At 43.7% G+C, this 17,774-nt stretch overlaps 1 protein-coding gene across 3 annotated transcripts in view; it reads left to right on the top strand.

The window, feature by feature from the left end:
* The window catches only part of Adtrp (androgen dependent TFPI regulating protein), a 91,654-nt gene that overhangs the window by 55,107 nt on the left and 18,773 nt on the right, over nucleotides 1–17,774 (top strand). For all 3 annotated transcript variants that reach the window (XM_040755228.1, XM_040755227.1, NM_001310573.1), the window contains 1 exon segment: nucleotides 14,024–14,139. In XM_040755228.1, coding sequence (XP_040611162.1) covers nucleotides 14,024–14,139 — 116 coding nt within the window.

Genomic DNA, 17,774 nt, shown 5'->3' with positions numbered 1-17,774 from the left:
GTCCTTGTCTCAAAAGCAAAAGAACATAAAACTAGCAAACAAACAAACCCCTGAAAATGTGTTAAGTCGGTGAGAGTATCTTCTAAAAAACAGGAGTGCAGTACTAACACATATTTTAGTACTCACATACTCTCACCAAAGGGTGACCTTACAAAAATAGAATGAGATCTCAAAAGGAAGATTTGAGAAAGCTCCAGGGGCTGCTGAGAAGAATGTACTAGCATTTAGATGGACCATTCTGGTAAATCTCTTTGATCTGTGTCATCTAACTCTGATGTTCCTTTGTTGATGTTTTGTATGGGTGCTTTTAGTATGGGTGAATGAGGTCTTGGTGTGACCCACTGTTCTTGGATGACGCCAGTCTGTGCTTTTATATCAAGTAGAGTTTGCTGGGTGAAACCGGTTGCATCACCGTTCCACTTATGTGTGTTTTGGATCAGAAAGCCTCTTGGTGGACTGTCTATCATCAATACGAAGTGACTCTTTTCATATTTTTCTCATTTTTGTGTGAAGTCTATTTTGTCAGATGGTTGTACTGTGATGTGATATCTGCTTGCTTTCTGTGGTTGCATTTTCTTGGGAGTGCATTTTTCCAGCCTCCTCTGACCACTGGACTATGTTTGTCTTTAAAATGGAGGCTGTTTCTTGTAGACAACAAATAGAGGTACCTGTTTTTAAAACCAGACTGCTGGTCTGTGTCTTTTGATGGGAGAATTGAGACCATTAAATTCAGAGTTATTATTGAAACCCATGCATTTGTTCCTGTCATTTGTTCATTTTGTAATATTTGGGGCTTTCCTAGGTCTTGCTGCTGTGTTTATTGTTCTGGGATGGATTTTTGTTTCTCTGTGACCTCATGTGTAGGGTTCTTTCAAGTGTCTTGACTTCAATACTGCCTAAATGGCCGCAAGTCCCTTTTCCTTTGAGTTGACATGTCCAGAACCGGACATTTTATTTTCATTTCCAAGCCTATTCTGAACTTTTCCAACTTGGGAATTGGAGCCATGGTTTCCTAATTGCTTAAGATAAAAGCCAGAATTGGAATTGTGGTTTTAAGGCTCTTTGGAGCTATATTGTGAGACTGACTCATAGAAAAAAAAATAAGGTGCGTATAGAGGCTCATACCTTAACCCCAGCACTCAGGAGACTGAAGCAGGAGGGTTTCTATGGATTTAAAACAAGTCTTGCTATGCAGTGAGTCCCATACAAACCTGGGATATAGACTAGCATTCTATCTGGAAAATAGATGCCATTTGATGTCATCATGTTTTGCAAAATAAGCGACTCAGAAAGACGGGCGTTGCATACTTTCTTTCCTTGGTGGATCCTAAATTCTATGTAGATAAAAACTATGTACATATATGACATGAAAGTCAAAGGGGAGACTGGGGGAAGGAAGATGACCCACTGTGAGAAGGGAAAGGAAACATAGGGGATAGGGGGGAGGAATATGGTCAAATAATATGACATATTTGAAAGAAGTTGTCTTTATGAAACCCAGAACTATGCTCGGTGAACATAAACCAATAAAAATGCCAAACAAACAAAAAAGCCAGTATTGAACTTGCTGATTTCTTAGATATCTTATTCATTCCACCCAAGTAGGTAGCATTTCTGGTCACTTTCTAGACTCCACCACTGATGTGCTGGGGACTACAACCACTTTCTGCATGATCCATACCAGAGATCTAAACTGTTGCCATTCTCAACTGTCTCCATGTAACAGCAAAAGGAATTGGAAAATACAACCTTAGTCCTCCTCCACTCTCTAAGCCTCCTCCACTCTCCCAGTCCTCCTCCATGGCTTCCTAGTTCATTTGATCTATGCTCATCAGACTCATTGCTGCCAGCTCAGATGGGACATCTTTCTTCTTGATGTACTGGGATTTATTAATTTATATTTATGTTTACATATTATGTATACAGTGTTCTGTCTGCATGTATGTCTGCATACCAGAAGAGGATGCCAGATTTCATTATAGATGATTGTGAGCCACCATGTGGTTGCTGGGAATTGAACTCAGGCCCTCTGGAAAAACAGTCAGTGCTCCTAATCTCTGAGCCATCTCTCCATCCGCTTGTTTGTTTATGTTGAGACAAGGTCTTACTATATAGTCTTGGCTGGCCCCAAACACACAAAGATCTGACTGCATCTGGCCCTGAGTGTTGGGATTAAAGGTGCGTGTCATCAAAGCCTGGTGAGTTTCAGGTGTTCTCGCCATTTCTCTTTTCCTATAAATCTTGAAGTCTTTCCTTCACCGGGACCATTTCCCATGCAGTCCTTCTGACCTGGAATCTTCCCCATCTGCTCTCAAATGGTTCCCTTTATGTTCAAAACGTTATTAAACCTGACCTCTGAATGGCTGCCCTGACTCTGTCTGTACTGCACCTCTCTGCCTGTGTTCCCATGCATAGTTTCCCAGCCTTCCTTCACAGCACTCAGTATGTTGGTATTGTGTTTTCTTGATTATAGAAAATTTTGCTCATAAGTAAAGTCTGCAAAAGTAGAGATATTTGTCTTTTATCTTAAGTGCTGTACAGAGCATGTAGTGTACAATAGACAATGGAGGTTATTTCAGGAAAGGATGAAGAGGTCACTGCTTAGCCTCATGGTTTCTTGAAATCTTGACTGACCCCAAGATTCCTCCTCTTTGGGGGAATAGCAGGGTTTGATAAGATCAAGTGACACTGGGTGGCAAAAGAGAGGATCTACTGTGCAAGCAGTTGGCACTTTGGAAACCTGGGGACTTTTGTACACAAGGTTGTAATGAAATTCTACCAAGTTCTCTAGTACCTTGAAAATACCTATGGAAGTTTTGGTTCTACCTGAGACCCAGTGTATTTGAAGCTGTTTAATGTTTAAGACAAGAACAATACCACAGTTACAGCATGAATTTTGTTGAATAGCATCTATCCTGGTTTGGGTCATGGCCTTTTGCTGATCTCCAATTTCCTTGGTCATCACCATTTCCAGATGTACACTGGGTAACAACATTCAAGTAGCCAAGGAGAGTTCAAACAGCCACTGAAGTAGGGAAGAAGTGTGACTGGGGATGAAAATAAGAGAAGAAATGGATACACAGTCATGGAGGTCACCAGATTAATGAAATGTGGTCCAAAGAAAGGGAAAAGACACGGTTGAAATAAAAACATCCTTTCTTTATGAATGAACACATGTCAAAGGCCCATTTCCCTCGCTTGGGCAATGACTGGGTGGGCACTTACACTGAGAGATGTAGTCCATACAGATGGGTGACTCAGGGAGTCATTTTGAACCCCTGAAATATAAAGTTTCACAAGGAAGAAGCAGTTCTTTAGTGGCCTCCATGGAACCAAACATTTCAACTGCAAATCAAAGACTTTTTATTTTAAGAACAGACTTTTAATAAAAGCCTCTAAAAGGTTCAGCCTTTCCTTACTTCCCTTACAAGAAACAGAGGCTATCAGCAAGAATTCAGGTTTGAAAGCTAAACCGCATCAACTTACAGAGGACAGCAGGGGAGTTTTTGTTGTGTTGTTGCCGGCAATTGGAAACCAAAAAGAGCAGAGTCATTTCAGAGGGGTATTCCAGGCACCTTACCAAGTGTGTTTTAGGCATATCATCTCCAGACACATATTCAGGCTCCTAAAAGCCACATCGTACTGTTCTTTGTTGAGAAGATGTTTCATGACCTTTAGAGCCCTTTTGACTTTTTTTTCTCTAAGAAAACCAGGAGAAGGCAGCAAATCAACTTTCTGGGTAATGAGAAGCTGGTTTCAATACCCTAGGCATGCTTTCTCAGGAGTGTGGAGGGTTCTGAAAGTGACCTTGTCACCAACTTAACCTGCACACAGGTCCCCGGATTTCATATTCACAAGTGAGATTTCAGTCAGTCTCCAAGTGTATGAGACAGCTGGAAATGGCAGTGTGGTAGAGTCTCCAGGCTAGCCTTCCAAGTTTCTCCAGAGTCCATCTCTAAGAACACCATAAACAGGAGGTTGATAGCCAGTGGTCCCCTGGGCGAGGAGCGCAGGACTCACTGTGGAAGGATAATGAGTGTGGGAACGCAGCGAGAAGCTCACAATAGTCTTCTTGCCTCTGTGCTTAGTCAATATGGTGCTGTGTCTTTGTGTGTATATGTATGCATACACATTTGAGTGTGCATGTGCAAATGTGTACACATGTGTGTGAAGACAAGAGGGCTTCTTCCTCCATCACTCTATGCCTTATTTTTTTCAGACAAGGCCTAGACTGAACCTAGAGCTTTCTTATTTGGTTAGACTGACTGGCTGGGAAGCCCCAGGGATCTTCCTGTCTCCACCCAGCACTGGGACCATAGGCATATGCTCCTGTATATGGATGCTGGAGATTGAAACCAAGGTCCTAATGCTTGAATTGAAATGTTTCCTTAGCTCCTGGTGCTATGTTGTAATATCTCACCTCATTACTGAAATCACCTAGTTTTTTCTTTATACAATCTCCAAACTGATCATTTCTGTAAATCTCCTTTGAAAAACAGTCTTTAGACCATCATTTTAGCCACGGACCCTCAACTCCACCTGACCCCCCACTCCATCTGACCCCCAGTTCCATCATCTGACCCCCCCAGCTCCATCTGATATTCAACTCCATCTGAACCCCAACTCCATCTAACCCTCAACGTCATCTGACTCTCAACTGAATTTGACCCCCAACTCCATCTGTCCCCCAACTCCATCTGTCTCTCAGCTCCAATATGCTCAACTTACTGATTCTCTGGAGTTTGTTCTCCAGATGTATAACAATGTCACACTTGAGTAGGACTGTGCTACTGACATCTGATGTATGCAAACCAAGGACGGTACTTGACATCCTGTGATACACAGGGGAAATCTCAGCTTAAGGATGATCTTTTCTAAAATGTAGAGTGGGGTTTGAGAAGTATTGACTTCATGGTGGCTGTTCCACAGTATTTCTTCCAGATACTAATTTATCTCTTCTCCCTCTATTGTGTCCTCTCTACTTTGACTTTAAAAGAGGTTTGTTTAATGCTCTTATAACTCCCAGCTCTTTGTCCTTATGTAAATATTTCTTGAGTGTTCAATATCAGATTGGATAGCTTCAGTTTAATATCTTATGCACAGCCATTTTTGTTTTGTTCTGAGTTTTTTCAAAGAGAAAAGAGTTTATAGTTTTAAAAGTAGTTTCAGATATGTAGATATCTAATATAACCATTTCAAAACAACAAAACACCATTTGGTAACCATTATGAACTTATCAGACCTGGCTAGGAGTCCAAAACTGTTGATACAAGGTCCCCAAGTTTTTAAGACAGAAAGATTTTGACCCAGTGAGCCTCACACGAGGATCACAATTCTTTGAATTAAGCAAAGGTGTGTTTATCCATTGTAGTCCCTAAGGGTTCAATCCCATGCTACCTACCACTGTCTAATGTTTTTTAGAGCTTCTACTACATGATAGTTTAAAAGTAGTCTGGCCCTACGGTGACAGACTAAGTTTGAAATAAATCCAAATTTAAATTCATTAATGCTATTTTTCAGTTGCTTAAAGCATGGATTCAGAACTGTGTCTTTTGGGATATTAGATGGATATGGTAAGGATATTTCTCAACCCTCACTTTCAGCCACCTTTAAGAACCCAACAGAAATGCACACTGAGAGACTAACCCTAAATTTGTGTACATTTAGGAAAATCACCCGTGAGCAACAGCCATTTGTGCAGAGTAGCTAGAGAACTCTATCAGAATAGGATAATGGGTCAGCATGAAGAAAAGACAGAGAAAGAAAGGGAAGTGGTCCCTCATGGAATCTGCTTTGAGGAGGGCTCACAACTGTGACCCAGAACTTGAGCTTACAGGGCACTTTCATGAATAACTGTTATCTCCCAAGGAAAACAGCTGTCTTCTTGTCCTGAGTTCTTTGCTGATGTGGTGATAGGATACTGGGGAGGAAATGACATTGCCTGGGACACAGAGTGCCTACAAAGCAAGAAAAAAAACCCAATGCTTCCTAAGCTCCCTCTGTATTGAGTATAACCTCTCATCAACTTTGAGCAGCCATCTAGAGAGTTCTCCAATATGTCTGTCTCAATATATATCTGCGTGCCTGGTGAAGCCAGACAAGGGGTCATAGAGGAAGTGTAGGAGGAAGACTGATGGAGAGGAGGGGGATAGAGAGGCTATAGGAGAGAGGGTTCCACCTGTCCCAACCTCAGGATGGAGGAAGTCCAGGTATTCTTGGGACAGACAAGGGGCTGTGTGTGCTGCCTTTCAGTCTTCCAATACCCTGCAGGGATGTTGGCTGTAAATGCTAGCACCACTGGTTGAGCCTGAGTGTAGTTGTCGTGGTGTAGGCACCTGTTGGTTGTTCCCTAGAGTCTCACTTGCTCATAGGCTTCCTTGCAGTATCCAAGACATAATTTTAGGACCAAGCATTCCATCTCTATCTAGTTATGAGGCCAACACCGTCATTCTTCCCTCATACATGCACCCTGATATATGGAAGCTGATGTCTGTGGATGCCACTCTGAGTTCTTGGCCTCACTCATTAATGCCACCAATAATAAGTGGCCTAAACTTTGAGTTGCTGATTTAGTCTGAGGAAGATGCTCTGGGCTTGTAGGATACTGAGATGGGAATTAACATAGAGGGCTCCAAGCAGGCCATGAAGATTATCAACTAGAGTGCTTGGATTCCCCCAGGAAGTCACTGAGCCACTCCATAATGGGAATTAGGCAAAGAGGGGGAGGAAATGGAGGGACAGATAGATGATGGGTCAGTGCTAACAGACGGCACAGAGATCTTCAGGCATGGATGCAGAGTAACCAGAAGGAGATGGAGAGGATCTTGGGCATGGAGGTTAAGAAAAGATAGGTGACCAAGCCACATTAAGGACTCTACCTTTCTCTATAACAAGATTATCAGTCAAGTATTTCTTCATACAACTGGAGGGGAGTGCAGAAAAGAGTAAATTAGATCTTTGCCCCCAAAGCATTTGTAAACTCATCGAGAACAGGAGTGGAAAAACAGAGCTGCAGGAAAACAAACAAACACACTGAATAGTGATGAGGGAGGGCATTTCAGGAAGGGGTAGTGGGGGAGGCAGGGAAGGGGAGTGGCATGTAGAAGAAAAAGAAGGAGATTTGTATGCTTGGAACGTCTCATTTGCAATACCAGGGCATCCATCTGTATTAGCACAGCCATTAAAAAACTCCAAGTTTTTACATCTGAGTCAGTACCTAGTTGATAACCCTTGCATCCGGGCTTTATTCAAAGAGGCTGACATCCAAAGCAAAGTTAAAATGAAAACGTTCATGAGGAAATGGTACTTCCAGTCTGCTGAGACCACAGCATGCTGCACAATGATATATGAGACAGGATCTCTTAACTCCTACTTTCTTACATTGCCTTCCAAGGATATCGGTTCATAGATTCTAGAACTCTGGACTGTTTGCTATGAGGAGACTGTTAAATTGATAGATCACTTATGGTCCCCCAAATGGAGTCCAACAGTAAAAAATTTCTTTTCAGTTTTCTCACTAAAAGGAATCTAAAACAGATCATGTCAATCCCCTCTCTGTCATGTCAGCTATGTGGAAACTCGCTGTGGAGAACTGTGAGTCTTGGCAGTAGTGCCATAAGTCTTCTAGCTGCTTTATTGCATCTGTTCTCTTGAGTTCTAGTTTTTCTGATGTCTTCCAATGCTAATGAATGAACTGGAGATGAAAGGTGTCTCAAAGGTGCATAGGGCTAGTTAAGGGAGAAAAAAAATGAAGAACTAATTTAAAAGAAAGAAAAGTGAAGAGTCATAGGAAAAGACAAATAGAAGCAAAAATCCACTGAGAGGCTGATTTGAGTCTTGATGATAGCCTGCTGGCACGCCTTGGAGAACAAGGATGAGATTTGAGAAGAGGGACAGAAAGGGAGAACCACAGGAAGTAGTCATATGAGACTAGATTTAGGAGGTTGGCCAGATTACAAAGTAGCTAACTATGCTCCTGATAGATGTACGCCTTATTTTTTTTTTTGTTGCCATGACAAAACGGCATGACCAAAAGCAGCTTAGATGAGAAAAAGGTTTGATTTAGTTTAGCTTACAGTTCCAGATGGATTCCAGTCCATCATGGCAGGAAGGCATGACACGAGGAGCAGGAGGATGCTCTGGCAGCCAGGAAGCAGGGGACTACATACCTAATCCACACTGGAAGCAAAGAGAAAACAAGAACCTGAGCGAGAGTTGGGGGGGGGGGATGTAAGGAGGCAAGGGAAGGCTGGAACAGTCTGCCCAGTGACACACTTCCTCCAGCAAGGCTCCACTTCCCAAATGCCCGTAACCTTCCCTACACAGCACCACCAACTGGGGACCAAGTCGTCAAATACATCAAATACATGAGTCTATGGGGAGCATTTCTTATTCAAACCGCCACATGTGGGAAAATCAGCAAGTTGAAGCTTGAGATTTAAAAGCTAAGCAGCCGTAGGGAATATAGAGTTTGGACGTAAGGTCTAAAGGAGCAAGTCTGTGGTTACAAGAACGAGTGTTGCAGACAGCGGGGGAAAGCACAGGAAGGGGTAGAATACATTGGTAAGACAGTATTCTGGGGTCTCAGATGTCTGTTTTTGCAGACCCTAAGTAGATCGACTCCAAATCATCACTACTTCTCCAGGCCAAACTCTTCTAAAACTAACTAACTTCTCCAAGTAGGAGTATGATGCTTGGGTTAATTACAGGTTAACCTAAGGATGCAATTCTGCATGTGGAAGATGGCTTACAAAGCTTTCAGAAGGTTTGAGATGTTGCCATTTAGTTATCCATTCAAAAACACATCCATATGAAATACTAGCGCACTTCCTCCCTTGCCCCGTAGGACCCTTTATTTCCAGATCAGTGAAGGCTTTTCAACCCCCTCAGTGTCTTATTATGAAAATTTTCCAGCGTAATAATGAAGGGATTCCACAGTGAACCACTGGCTCTGCACTTGCTGGTTCGCTGCTTTGGCTTTAGCATCAATTTGTCCATCTCTCCATGAGTTAGTTCAGATATCCAGGTACATTTTAGAGTAAAATGGGAAAACGGTGAAGATGCTTCCTCATGAGATAGCTGGTTTTTAACTTCTTTGCAGGTGGGCACCCTGTGTCAGCCTACCTAGGTGGATAGTGAAGATAAACCCAGAGCTTGTAGTCTCTCTGTGGGCCGTTTATGTCCCTCCATCCTCCACCCCTTGCCCAAGGCAATTTCACGTTGACTCTGTAATTACAATGGAGTCCTGCCAGTGAATTCCTAGAAAGCAGAAGAGAGTTTTGTTTTATAAGTACAGTCCTCTTTTAAAATTGTAACACTGAGGTTGGAGAAGAGTCTCAAAGACAGTAGAGGCACAAGAGTTAAAAGCCAAGATCCCCTAGAGGTAAAAACCAAATGACCTGTGTGTACACTTCTGGTTTACCCTACCAGATTTACTTCAAGAAAAGCTGCACCTTGTTGATAATGGGAGGAAGTCTACACACCGATGGCTTCAGTTTGGGACTATAAAACACTCCCAGATGCACATCCAGGACTTCCACTGTTGTCCGGTGGGGGTGTGAGGCAGAGTCAGCCAGGTTGGGGAAGAAGAGGGTCAAAACAAACCAGGCTCTGCCCAAATAGGATTAACCTAGCAGCTGTCACTGAATGGAAATGGACAGGGGCATAATCATGAGCCGTGTGACAAACCTAGGAGTAACAATACTTCAATAAGGTTTGCTTGGCCTCCTTTCCTCCACCTCTTGCATTTCCATCTAAATTTCAATTGATGTTTTTGTTATGTTTGTCCCCAAGGAGCTTTTATGCAGGTTCATTTTGCTTTGGTGTGTCTGGTTTATCATGAGATCCATCTTTATGTGTCCTGGAGTGAGGTCTTAGTAGCACACTAAAGGTCATTTGAAAACATCCACTCATTAGCACCATGAGGATGTTGCATTAGCCACTTTTCTCATTGCTATAACCAAATACATGACAAGAGCCACCTAGGAAGGAAGGGTTCCTTTTGGGTCACAGTGGAGGGACAGACAGCGCATTGGCCTTGGTGGCAAGAACTTGAGTCACATCAGATTCAGTCAGGAAAGAGAGCAACAGTGTGAGTGTTAAGCTCCATTTTCGGTTTTATTCAGTGTAAGACTTTAGTCCATGGAATGGTGCCTCCCACATTTGGAGTGGGTCTTCCCCATCATCTAGCCTAATGCAGAAGCTCGCTCACTGGCATGCTTTGATGTTTGCGAAAAGTCAACATGAGGAGTTGATTCTTAGATACAAGCACTATCTTGACAGAGGAGATTAGAGCACCGAAGCCTGCATGAAACAGCAGTGGGTCATCAGCTGGGGTAAAGAAAGGGCATCTAAAGGAGAAACTTCCCGATGGCTGCTCTTTGAGCACAAAAGTTGGCTCTGTTTTTTATCAGTCCTGATAAAGTGAGCTCAACGCAAGGTCGATTCCAGCAAGGAAATGAAATAGAGAAAAGAAGCAAAGCCCATCTGATTTTTAAAATAGGTAGTCTCCCCAGTATTTTTTCATTAGAGCAAATTAAACGTTCTCCCCCAACCATCATCCCACCTCCAGAGTCTGAGGTGGCTGTCTGTGCTGTATGTGCAGTCTTTGGGACCTCTGACTATGAGCAGGCTAAAGCCCCAGTAGTGGAAGGCAGGTCCCAAACTGCAGAGTAAGACCAAAACCAAAACAAACAAAACCCAAGATGCCTCCAGGCTCCAATAGTTACTTCACTGCCTGAGGACTGCTTCTTGAGAGTCAGGCAGAGAAGGTACCCATTGTAGTTTAGTTCATTAGGAATCAGGCCATCCTAACAGCTGTTATTCTTCAAGGAGGAGACGAATAGAAATGCAAGCACAAATCATCATCACTGGTTTTCCAATTGCCACTCTTGCAAACTCGTAAGAATGCTCTATGGTCATTATTCACAGCCCCAGAGAATCTAAAGTGCAGTTATTGACTAATACCTAAATTAATATTTCCCGTGTGATGCTAATGGGAGCTGGCATTCCAGAAAGGATAGGAGAGAAGGAATATCCAGGAAGGACAAAAGGGACAGCAGCACTCTCCCCATGGTTAGAAAGACACATTGAAAGGAGAATCCACCCAAATGACAACTTCATGGACTAGGAGCGATAGCTTCGACCCACCCACTGTGTTTACATATGCCATTGTCTCAGCCTGTGATGTTTTGTTTACTTCAGAAGGAAATATTTTACCCCTCTGAGATAATTAATTTTTGTCACCTTCACGGTTTATAAGGGAAACTGAGAAACTGTTAATTGAAATACAGAATGAGTCACTGTTTTCAGTAATTTTTGGCAGCGTTCTAATTTGTGTCAATCCCAGCCTAATTATTAGATTTTTGTTGGAGACAGAAAGCATATTTGATTTTTTTCTCTTATTGAACTCTTTCCCCCCATTGTTTTCCTTTGAAATATGTGCTCTCTGGCATGTCAGTGTGAGGTGAAACACAGATACTTTTGAGACATCAAGAGGTTTATTGCATCATGCTTGGCTCTGCTCAGTAGCTCAGTATTTACAAAGTCTGTAGATTCAGTATTTCTGCCTCGCTCCTGCTTACCCCAAGGCCCTGTGAGAAAATGTGATACTTTAAAAGACCTCTTCACTGGTGAGAAGCCACTGTCTATGGACCATCACAAATGGTATCACGGAAGTGAATTTCCCAGAAGCCATCAGGGAGAGCTTATTTGGAAATCCAATTGAATGTCACCAGCAAAGGGCAGGCACCTAGTAGAGGTGGCCCGTCATGCATCCCCAGTTGTTGGTTGTAAAAGCATTAATCACCATGAACTCATTTACTCCTAATGCAAAGATACTGCATTATTCCACAGGAATTCCATTCCCAGTGATCATTAGTGCAGACAACAGGGAGCTTCTGGTTGTGGGTGAGGTTAATAAAATCTGTCAGCTCAATGGCCAGCATAATGGACCTGTTAATGACTCCTAATAGAAACTGGATCCTTCCTTCCCACTGATGCAGAGCAAAGGCAGGAAGAAAGACAGGTGTCTGCGCAGGGCGGACAGCTCTGTCCCTTAGCTCCCGTCGGGGTTCTAGATAGAGACAGCACTGAGGTCAGTCACTGCGTATGATCAGGAATCAGAGTCTGCTGTATCTGGGAGCTTTGGTACCTGTGGGGGGAAGGGGAGGGAATCCCCCAGGATGACCCAAGATGGCTCTGCTCCCATCCACTAGAAAGCATGCTGTAGCAGCTTGCAAAGCACAGGCCAGAAGCATCCATGCTATGAATACCCCACCTATAACAAGGATGGAATTCACAGTAATGATAGCGACAGCTAATGCAGGTGGTCACCAGAGGCTTCCAAGGACTTAGGGCTAGTGATTCTCGTGAGCTTACCAAAAGTGCCCATGTATTGTCCCCATTTGTGAGCAGGAAAGCCCGAGCCCAGAGGAAGGTATGCCCATAAACGCCATGCTTCTTCACTGGAGGAACACAAAAAGCAGCAAACTGCAGTCCAACTCATAAAAAGGTACAGGGCATGAAAGAGAATCTGCAACTTTCTCCATTGTACCTCCATCTAGCCAGTCGGCACATGCAGGACCAGGTTCAAACAAACTGCAAAAAAAGTGATTTCTATCTATTCTAAACCACAGGATCCCAGACCCTTAGGATGCTCGGCTGTTCAGTGTTGCCCACTTGTGATCCTGGCTGGGACAGTCCAGCCAATGATGCCCTCACCCCTATCCTTAACATTTGCTCCTTATTACCCCAGTCCCACTTGTCAGAAACTGGTGTCCTGAGGCTCATCTCGATCTGATTGTGCCCAAGCTACAAGGGACAAAAGAAGCTTCCAACTCTTAGGGACTCCTCCTGAGCACAAGTCTTATGGGACTGACAACACAGAATGCTTTGAGCCAGGGTTCTGAGCTCCAGCCCCATAGGCTAGGTAGGAACACACAGATCCTCCCAAGCCCTGAGGATTCCATAATGGTTGCTGACAACCACCCAGACTCAGCTTCAGGAGGCTTTGCCTGCAAGGGGTTGCAAAGAATTGTGTATACCAGGGTACAAAGTGACAGACGGCTCTGTAATGTCTTCAGTAATGAAGGGAGCATTGTGTATAGACCCTCAGGGACCCAACCTAGATCAGCTTCCAAAATCCAGAAGGGAACAGCCCTGGCAGGTTTTACCAACAACCTCATCCCTAAAGGTGCACTTCCTTGACTATATTTTGTTAATGGAGTTTTAAGTATCTGAAAGATATGACTAAGCAGATGGTTATAAAGAAGGAGGACACGGGGAAGAAGATGGGCTTAGGGGGTTTCAGAAGGAGCCTTATGTATACTCAACAGCACCTACCATCCCCCAGGTAGACTGTAGTGGAGGAACACAGAGAATGTGGGAGGTGTTTTCTGCCCCACAAGCCACGCTTATGGATACACAACATCAGTACGAGACTACATGGCACCAGGTCTAAGGGCTGCAAACCAAGAGAAATTAGCAAGAGGGAAAATTCACAGAGAGCACCATAGAAGATTGTATTAGTTGTCAGGAGCATAGAGGATCTGCGCACGCAGACAGAGGGAAAAGACACTGTCTGCTTATGGAGAGGAAGCCCAATGAGGCTTCTGGATTGAGAACAGCATGCAGAGTACAAAGGACTCTGTGGGTCACTGCCCTGTCCAAGTAGGAAAAGAAGGTCTTTGTGGGTGTATACATAAGGGAAAGTGTGCGTGCGTGTGTGCGTGTGCGTGTGTGTGTGTGTGTGTGTGTGTGTGTGTGTGTGTGTGCGCGCGCACACGCAAGGCCAGAGAGGATGGTAGCACATGCCACAGAGCCTTAGAACCCACACAGAAGACTGACATAGCAGTAACCGGAAGCCGCAGATGGGCCTTGGGCACCCGAGGAGAGTGCTGTAACTCAAGGGTTGCCAAGGTCAGCCTGGAAGTGTACAGTGGACAGACTGGAAAGGGACAAGGGAATATTTACACTGTGAGACGCTGGGGAGCTCTATCTTAGTTTCTCTCATTTTCTTCTATAGCATACCTACATACTGCTCTTTGTACTGGTGGAAACCATTCTCAGACCACACCACTATCCATCGAAGAAGCTAGGACTTGCCTTGCTGGGTGCTTGCAATCTTGCCTACATTACCAGGTAAGAATTGTATAGAAAGGGTTGACTGAAACTTGCCATTGGGGGCCCAAACGACCATTCCATAAAAGTATACAATTAAATCAGTACTTTTGTTGGTTTAGTTGGTGATCTAACCTATCTTTAATTTTCTAGAAGGAAAGAGTTCTTACTGTTTGATTTTAATTCTCATGAAAAGCTCATATTCAGAGGACACACACATACACAGAGCAAGCCACAACTTCCTTGTTCTCCCCTCAGGAAAAGTAATTATTGCCAAGCACATAATCATGTGTTTCTAAGAATATATTGATTTCGGTTTCATCTGCAATTAGAATATTTGAATGAATGAGTGGTCCAAGGCATCCATATGTACTCCATATAAAAAGGCATTTGATGGGTGGAGTCAGATGCTGCTATCCTACATCATCTTAGGCCTCAGGCATGAGCACCTAGAGGGCAGTGGCCAGAGACCTGAAGAACATGGGAAATGAATCAAGTAACTAACTGGACTTGATTTGATCATCCAATCGCCTGATGAGCTTCACTCTTTGTAATGCTGCCTAATGGTCTGCCATCAATACATGCATATGTCCTTCTTCCTATCTGGTACTTGAGGATGCCCAGGTCCCCTCCACAGCTTCTTTTCTTCCTTTGCTTATTTGTTTATTCTGAGACAAGGTCTTACATAGTTCATGTTGGCCTCTGTCTGGCTGAGAATAACCCCATGACCTTTACTTTTGATCTTCCAGTCTCTACTTCCCATGTGATTGAATTATAGAAGTGTATCACTCACTGTCTTAGTTAGGGTTTCTATTGCTGTGAAGAAACACCATTACCACGGCAACCCCTATAAGGAAAGCATTTAATTGGGGTTGGCTAACAAGTTCGGAGATTTAGTTCATTATCATCGTGGCAGGAAGCATGGTAGCCCACAGGCATACATGGTGCTGGAGAAGGAGCTGAGAATTCTACATCTGGATTGTCACTGGGCCTGGCTTAAGCATCTGAAACCTCAAAGCTCACTCCCAGTGACTTACTTCAACAAGGTCATACCTACTCCAACAAGACCACATCTCCTAATAGTTCCACTCCCTAGGAGCCTATGGTGGTCCTTTTCATTCAAACCACCACAATTACCTTGCCTGGTTTTATGGTACTGGGACTTGACTGAGAGTGTTGTGCATAGTAGGCAAAGACTCTACCAATGAGCTATACCTCCAGCCCTACTTTCCACAGCCTTTTCATACGACATCATTTTATGCCTGAAAAGGTCATACCATTCATGCACAGTACCTGAATACTGAACTCATGGCAGTCGGGATCATCCCCCAGTCTCTATAGGGAAGCCATTTAGTACAGTGCTCTGTTAGTAATGAGAGCACAGGATGACATTTCAAAGGACATGGGGAGGCGTGGCAGTTTGAATGTGATTAGAAGCTATAAGCTCACAGGGAATAGTGCTACTAGGAGGTATGGCTTTGTTGGAGGAAGTGTGTCACTGTAGAGGTGAGCTTTGAGATCTCATATATGCTCAAGCCATGCCCAATATCATAGCTTACTTCTTGTTGCCTGTGCAAGATGTAGAACTCTCAGGTCTTTCTCCAGCACCATGGCTGCCTGCATGCCACAGTATCCTGCCACAATGATAAGAAACTAAACCTCTGAAACTGTAAGCCACCCAATTAAATGTTTTCCTTCATAAGAGTTGCTGCAGTCATGGTGTCTCTTCAGGGCATTAGAAACCCTAGCTAACACTGGAGATGATATCCCAGGCCCCTTAACAGCACGTGTTTCGTGGAAATTAACAGCTTGGTATCCAGAACTCCACAACCTTTCTTTCCTTCCCATGATCTTCTTATATCTCCCCACCCCACCCCCACCCTGAGGCTAAGGGCTTTCTTGCTTTTCTCTTGAGGAAAGTTCTTGCATAATATCACTTCTCTGAGAATTAAGTGTTCTGTGCTGCTCTCCGTGCTTTGAGGTCTTTGAAGTCTAACAAAGGGACACTAAGAAAACAAAGCTCTCGCTGGGTACCACTCGTAGTTGACACAAGGATCATTGTGCTAAGAAGGATGCTGAAGCTGTATTGTATGATTTAGATACTGAGGACACAGGGTGGCACAAGAAGCTCTTAGAGACTGTCTGGGAATGAGAAAGGACACAGGACAAGGAAGACACAGTAATGAAACTGGTGGTGGGGAAACCAGGGCGCTGCGGCTGATGGTCAGGGCTGGCTTCTGAGGGGAAGGATCGTTTTAGCTGAGATCTAGAGAAAGAGTAAGAACTCAGGAGAAGCGTGAGAAAGCACTAGTCAGGCTGAAGGAATACCACTATGAAACGCCAAAGGAGGCACACGCAGGACTGACTGTAGCACATAGAAAAGTTAGGTCATGAATACATCTCAGTGACCTTGCATTTACAGAGTGCTTTCCTGGTTTAAAAAAGATTTAAATGGGGCCCACACTCAGGGCAGAGAGCTGAGGTGATAGCACTGGGTCTTCATCTTAGGCCAGATTTCCTCCTGCTAGCCCTCTTTCAGATCCCCTGGCTTGGGGACAGCAGCCAGGTTGACTCCATCCCAGACAGATGGCCAAGTGACCAGGAGCCTGCAGAGAGAGCTGGTCCATTTCTTCCCAAACCCAGGGCAAAGAGCAGAGGATCCCCTGGCTTGGGGACTACAGCTAGGTCAACTCCCCCCCAGGACAACCAAGTGACCAGGGGCCTGAGAAGTGACCAGGAGCTTGAGAAGAGAGCTGGTCCACTTCTGCCCACACTCAGGGCAGAGGGCAGAAGACAGACAGCAGAGGCCAGAGAATATTGGATTTGGTTACACCCACCAAAAGGGAACCCTGGTCACCCATACACCAGGAGAGGATGAGGCTCTTTCTACACCCACTGGAAGAAGTGATGGGGACGAGGCAATATAAGAACCCACTCAGCAACAGAAAAACAAATATGACACCACCAGAGTCTAGAGATTCTACACCAGTAAGATCTGAACACCCCAATGAGGATGAAGCAGAAGGGAATAACCTTAAAAATACCTTCATGAAAATGATAGAGGCTCTCGAAGAGGATATGAGAAAATCCCTTAAAGACATGGAAGAAAAAAATAACCAAAAAATGCAAGAAATAGAAAAAAAACAAACCAAAAAAATCTAACAGATGCAAGAAATGGAGGAAAACACGAAGCAAAAATTACAAGAAACAATTCAAATAGTGCAAGGGTTGAGAGCTGACATGAAGACAATAAAAAACACAGTCTGAAGGAATGCTGGAAATAGAAAAACTGGGGAAATGGTCAGGTATTACAGATGCAAACATAACCAACAATACAAGCCATGGAAGAGAGAATCTCAGGTGTTGAAGACACACTAGGAGAAATAGATTCATCAATCAAAGAAAATCTTAAGTCCAACAAATCCCTAACACAAAATATCCAGGAAATATAGGACACCGTGAAAAGACCAAACCTAAGAATAATAGGTATAGAAGAAGGTGAAAAAATCCAACTCAAAGGGACAGAAAACATATTCAACAAAATCATAGAATAAAACTTTCCCAACCTAAAGAAAGACATGCCAGTGAAGGTACAAGAAGCTTACAGAACACCAAATAGAGTGGATCACCAAAAAAAAGTCCCCTTGCCACATAAT

Source organism: Mesocricetus auratus, unplaced genomic scaffold (genome assembly GCF_017639785.1).
Source record: "Mesocricetus auratus isolate SY011 unplaced genomic scaffold, BCM_Maur_2.0 Super-Scaffold_100013, whole genome shotgun sequence".
Lineage (NCBI taxonomy): Eukaryota > Metazoa > Chordata > Mammalia > Rodentia > Cricetidae > Mesocricetus > Mesocricetus auratus.
This window is presented reverse-complemented; position numbering and strand designations above follow the sequence as displayed.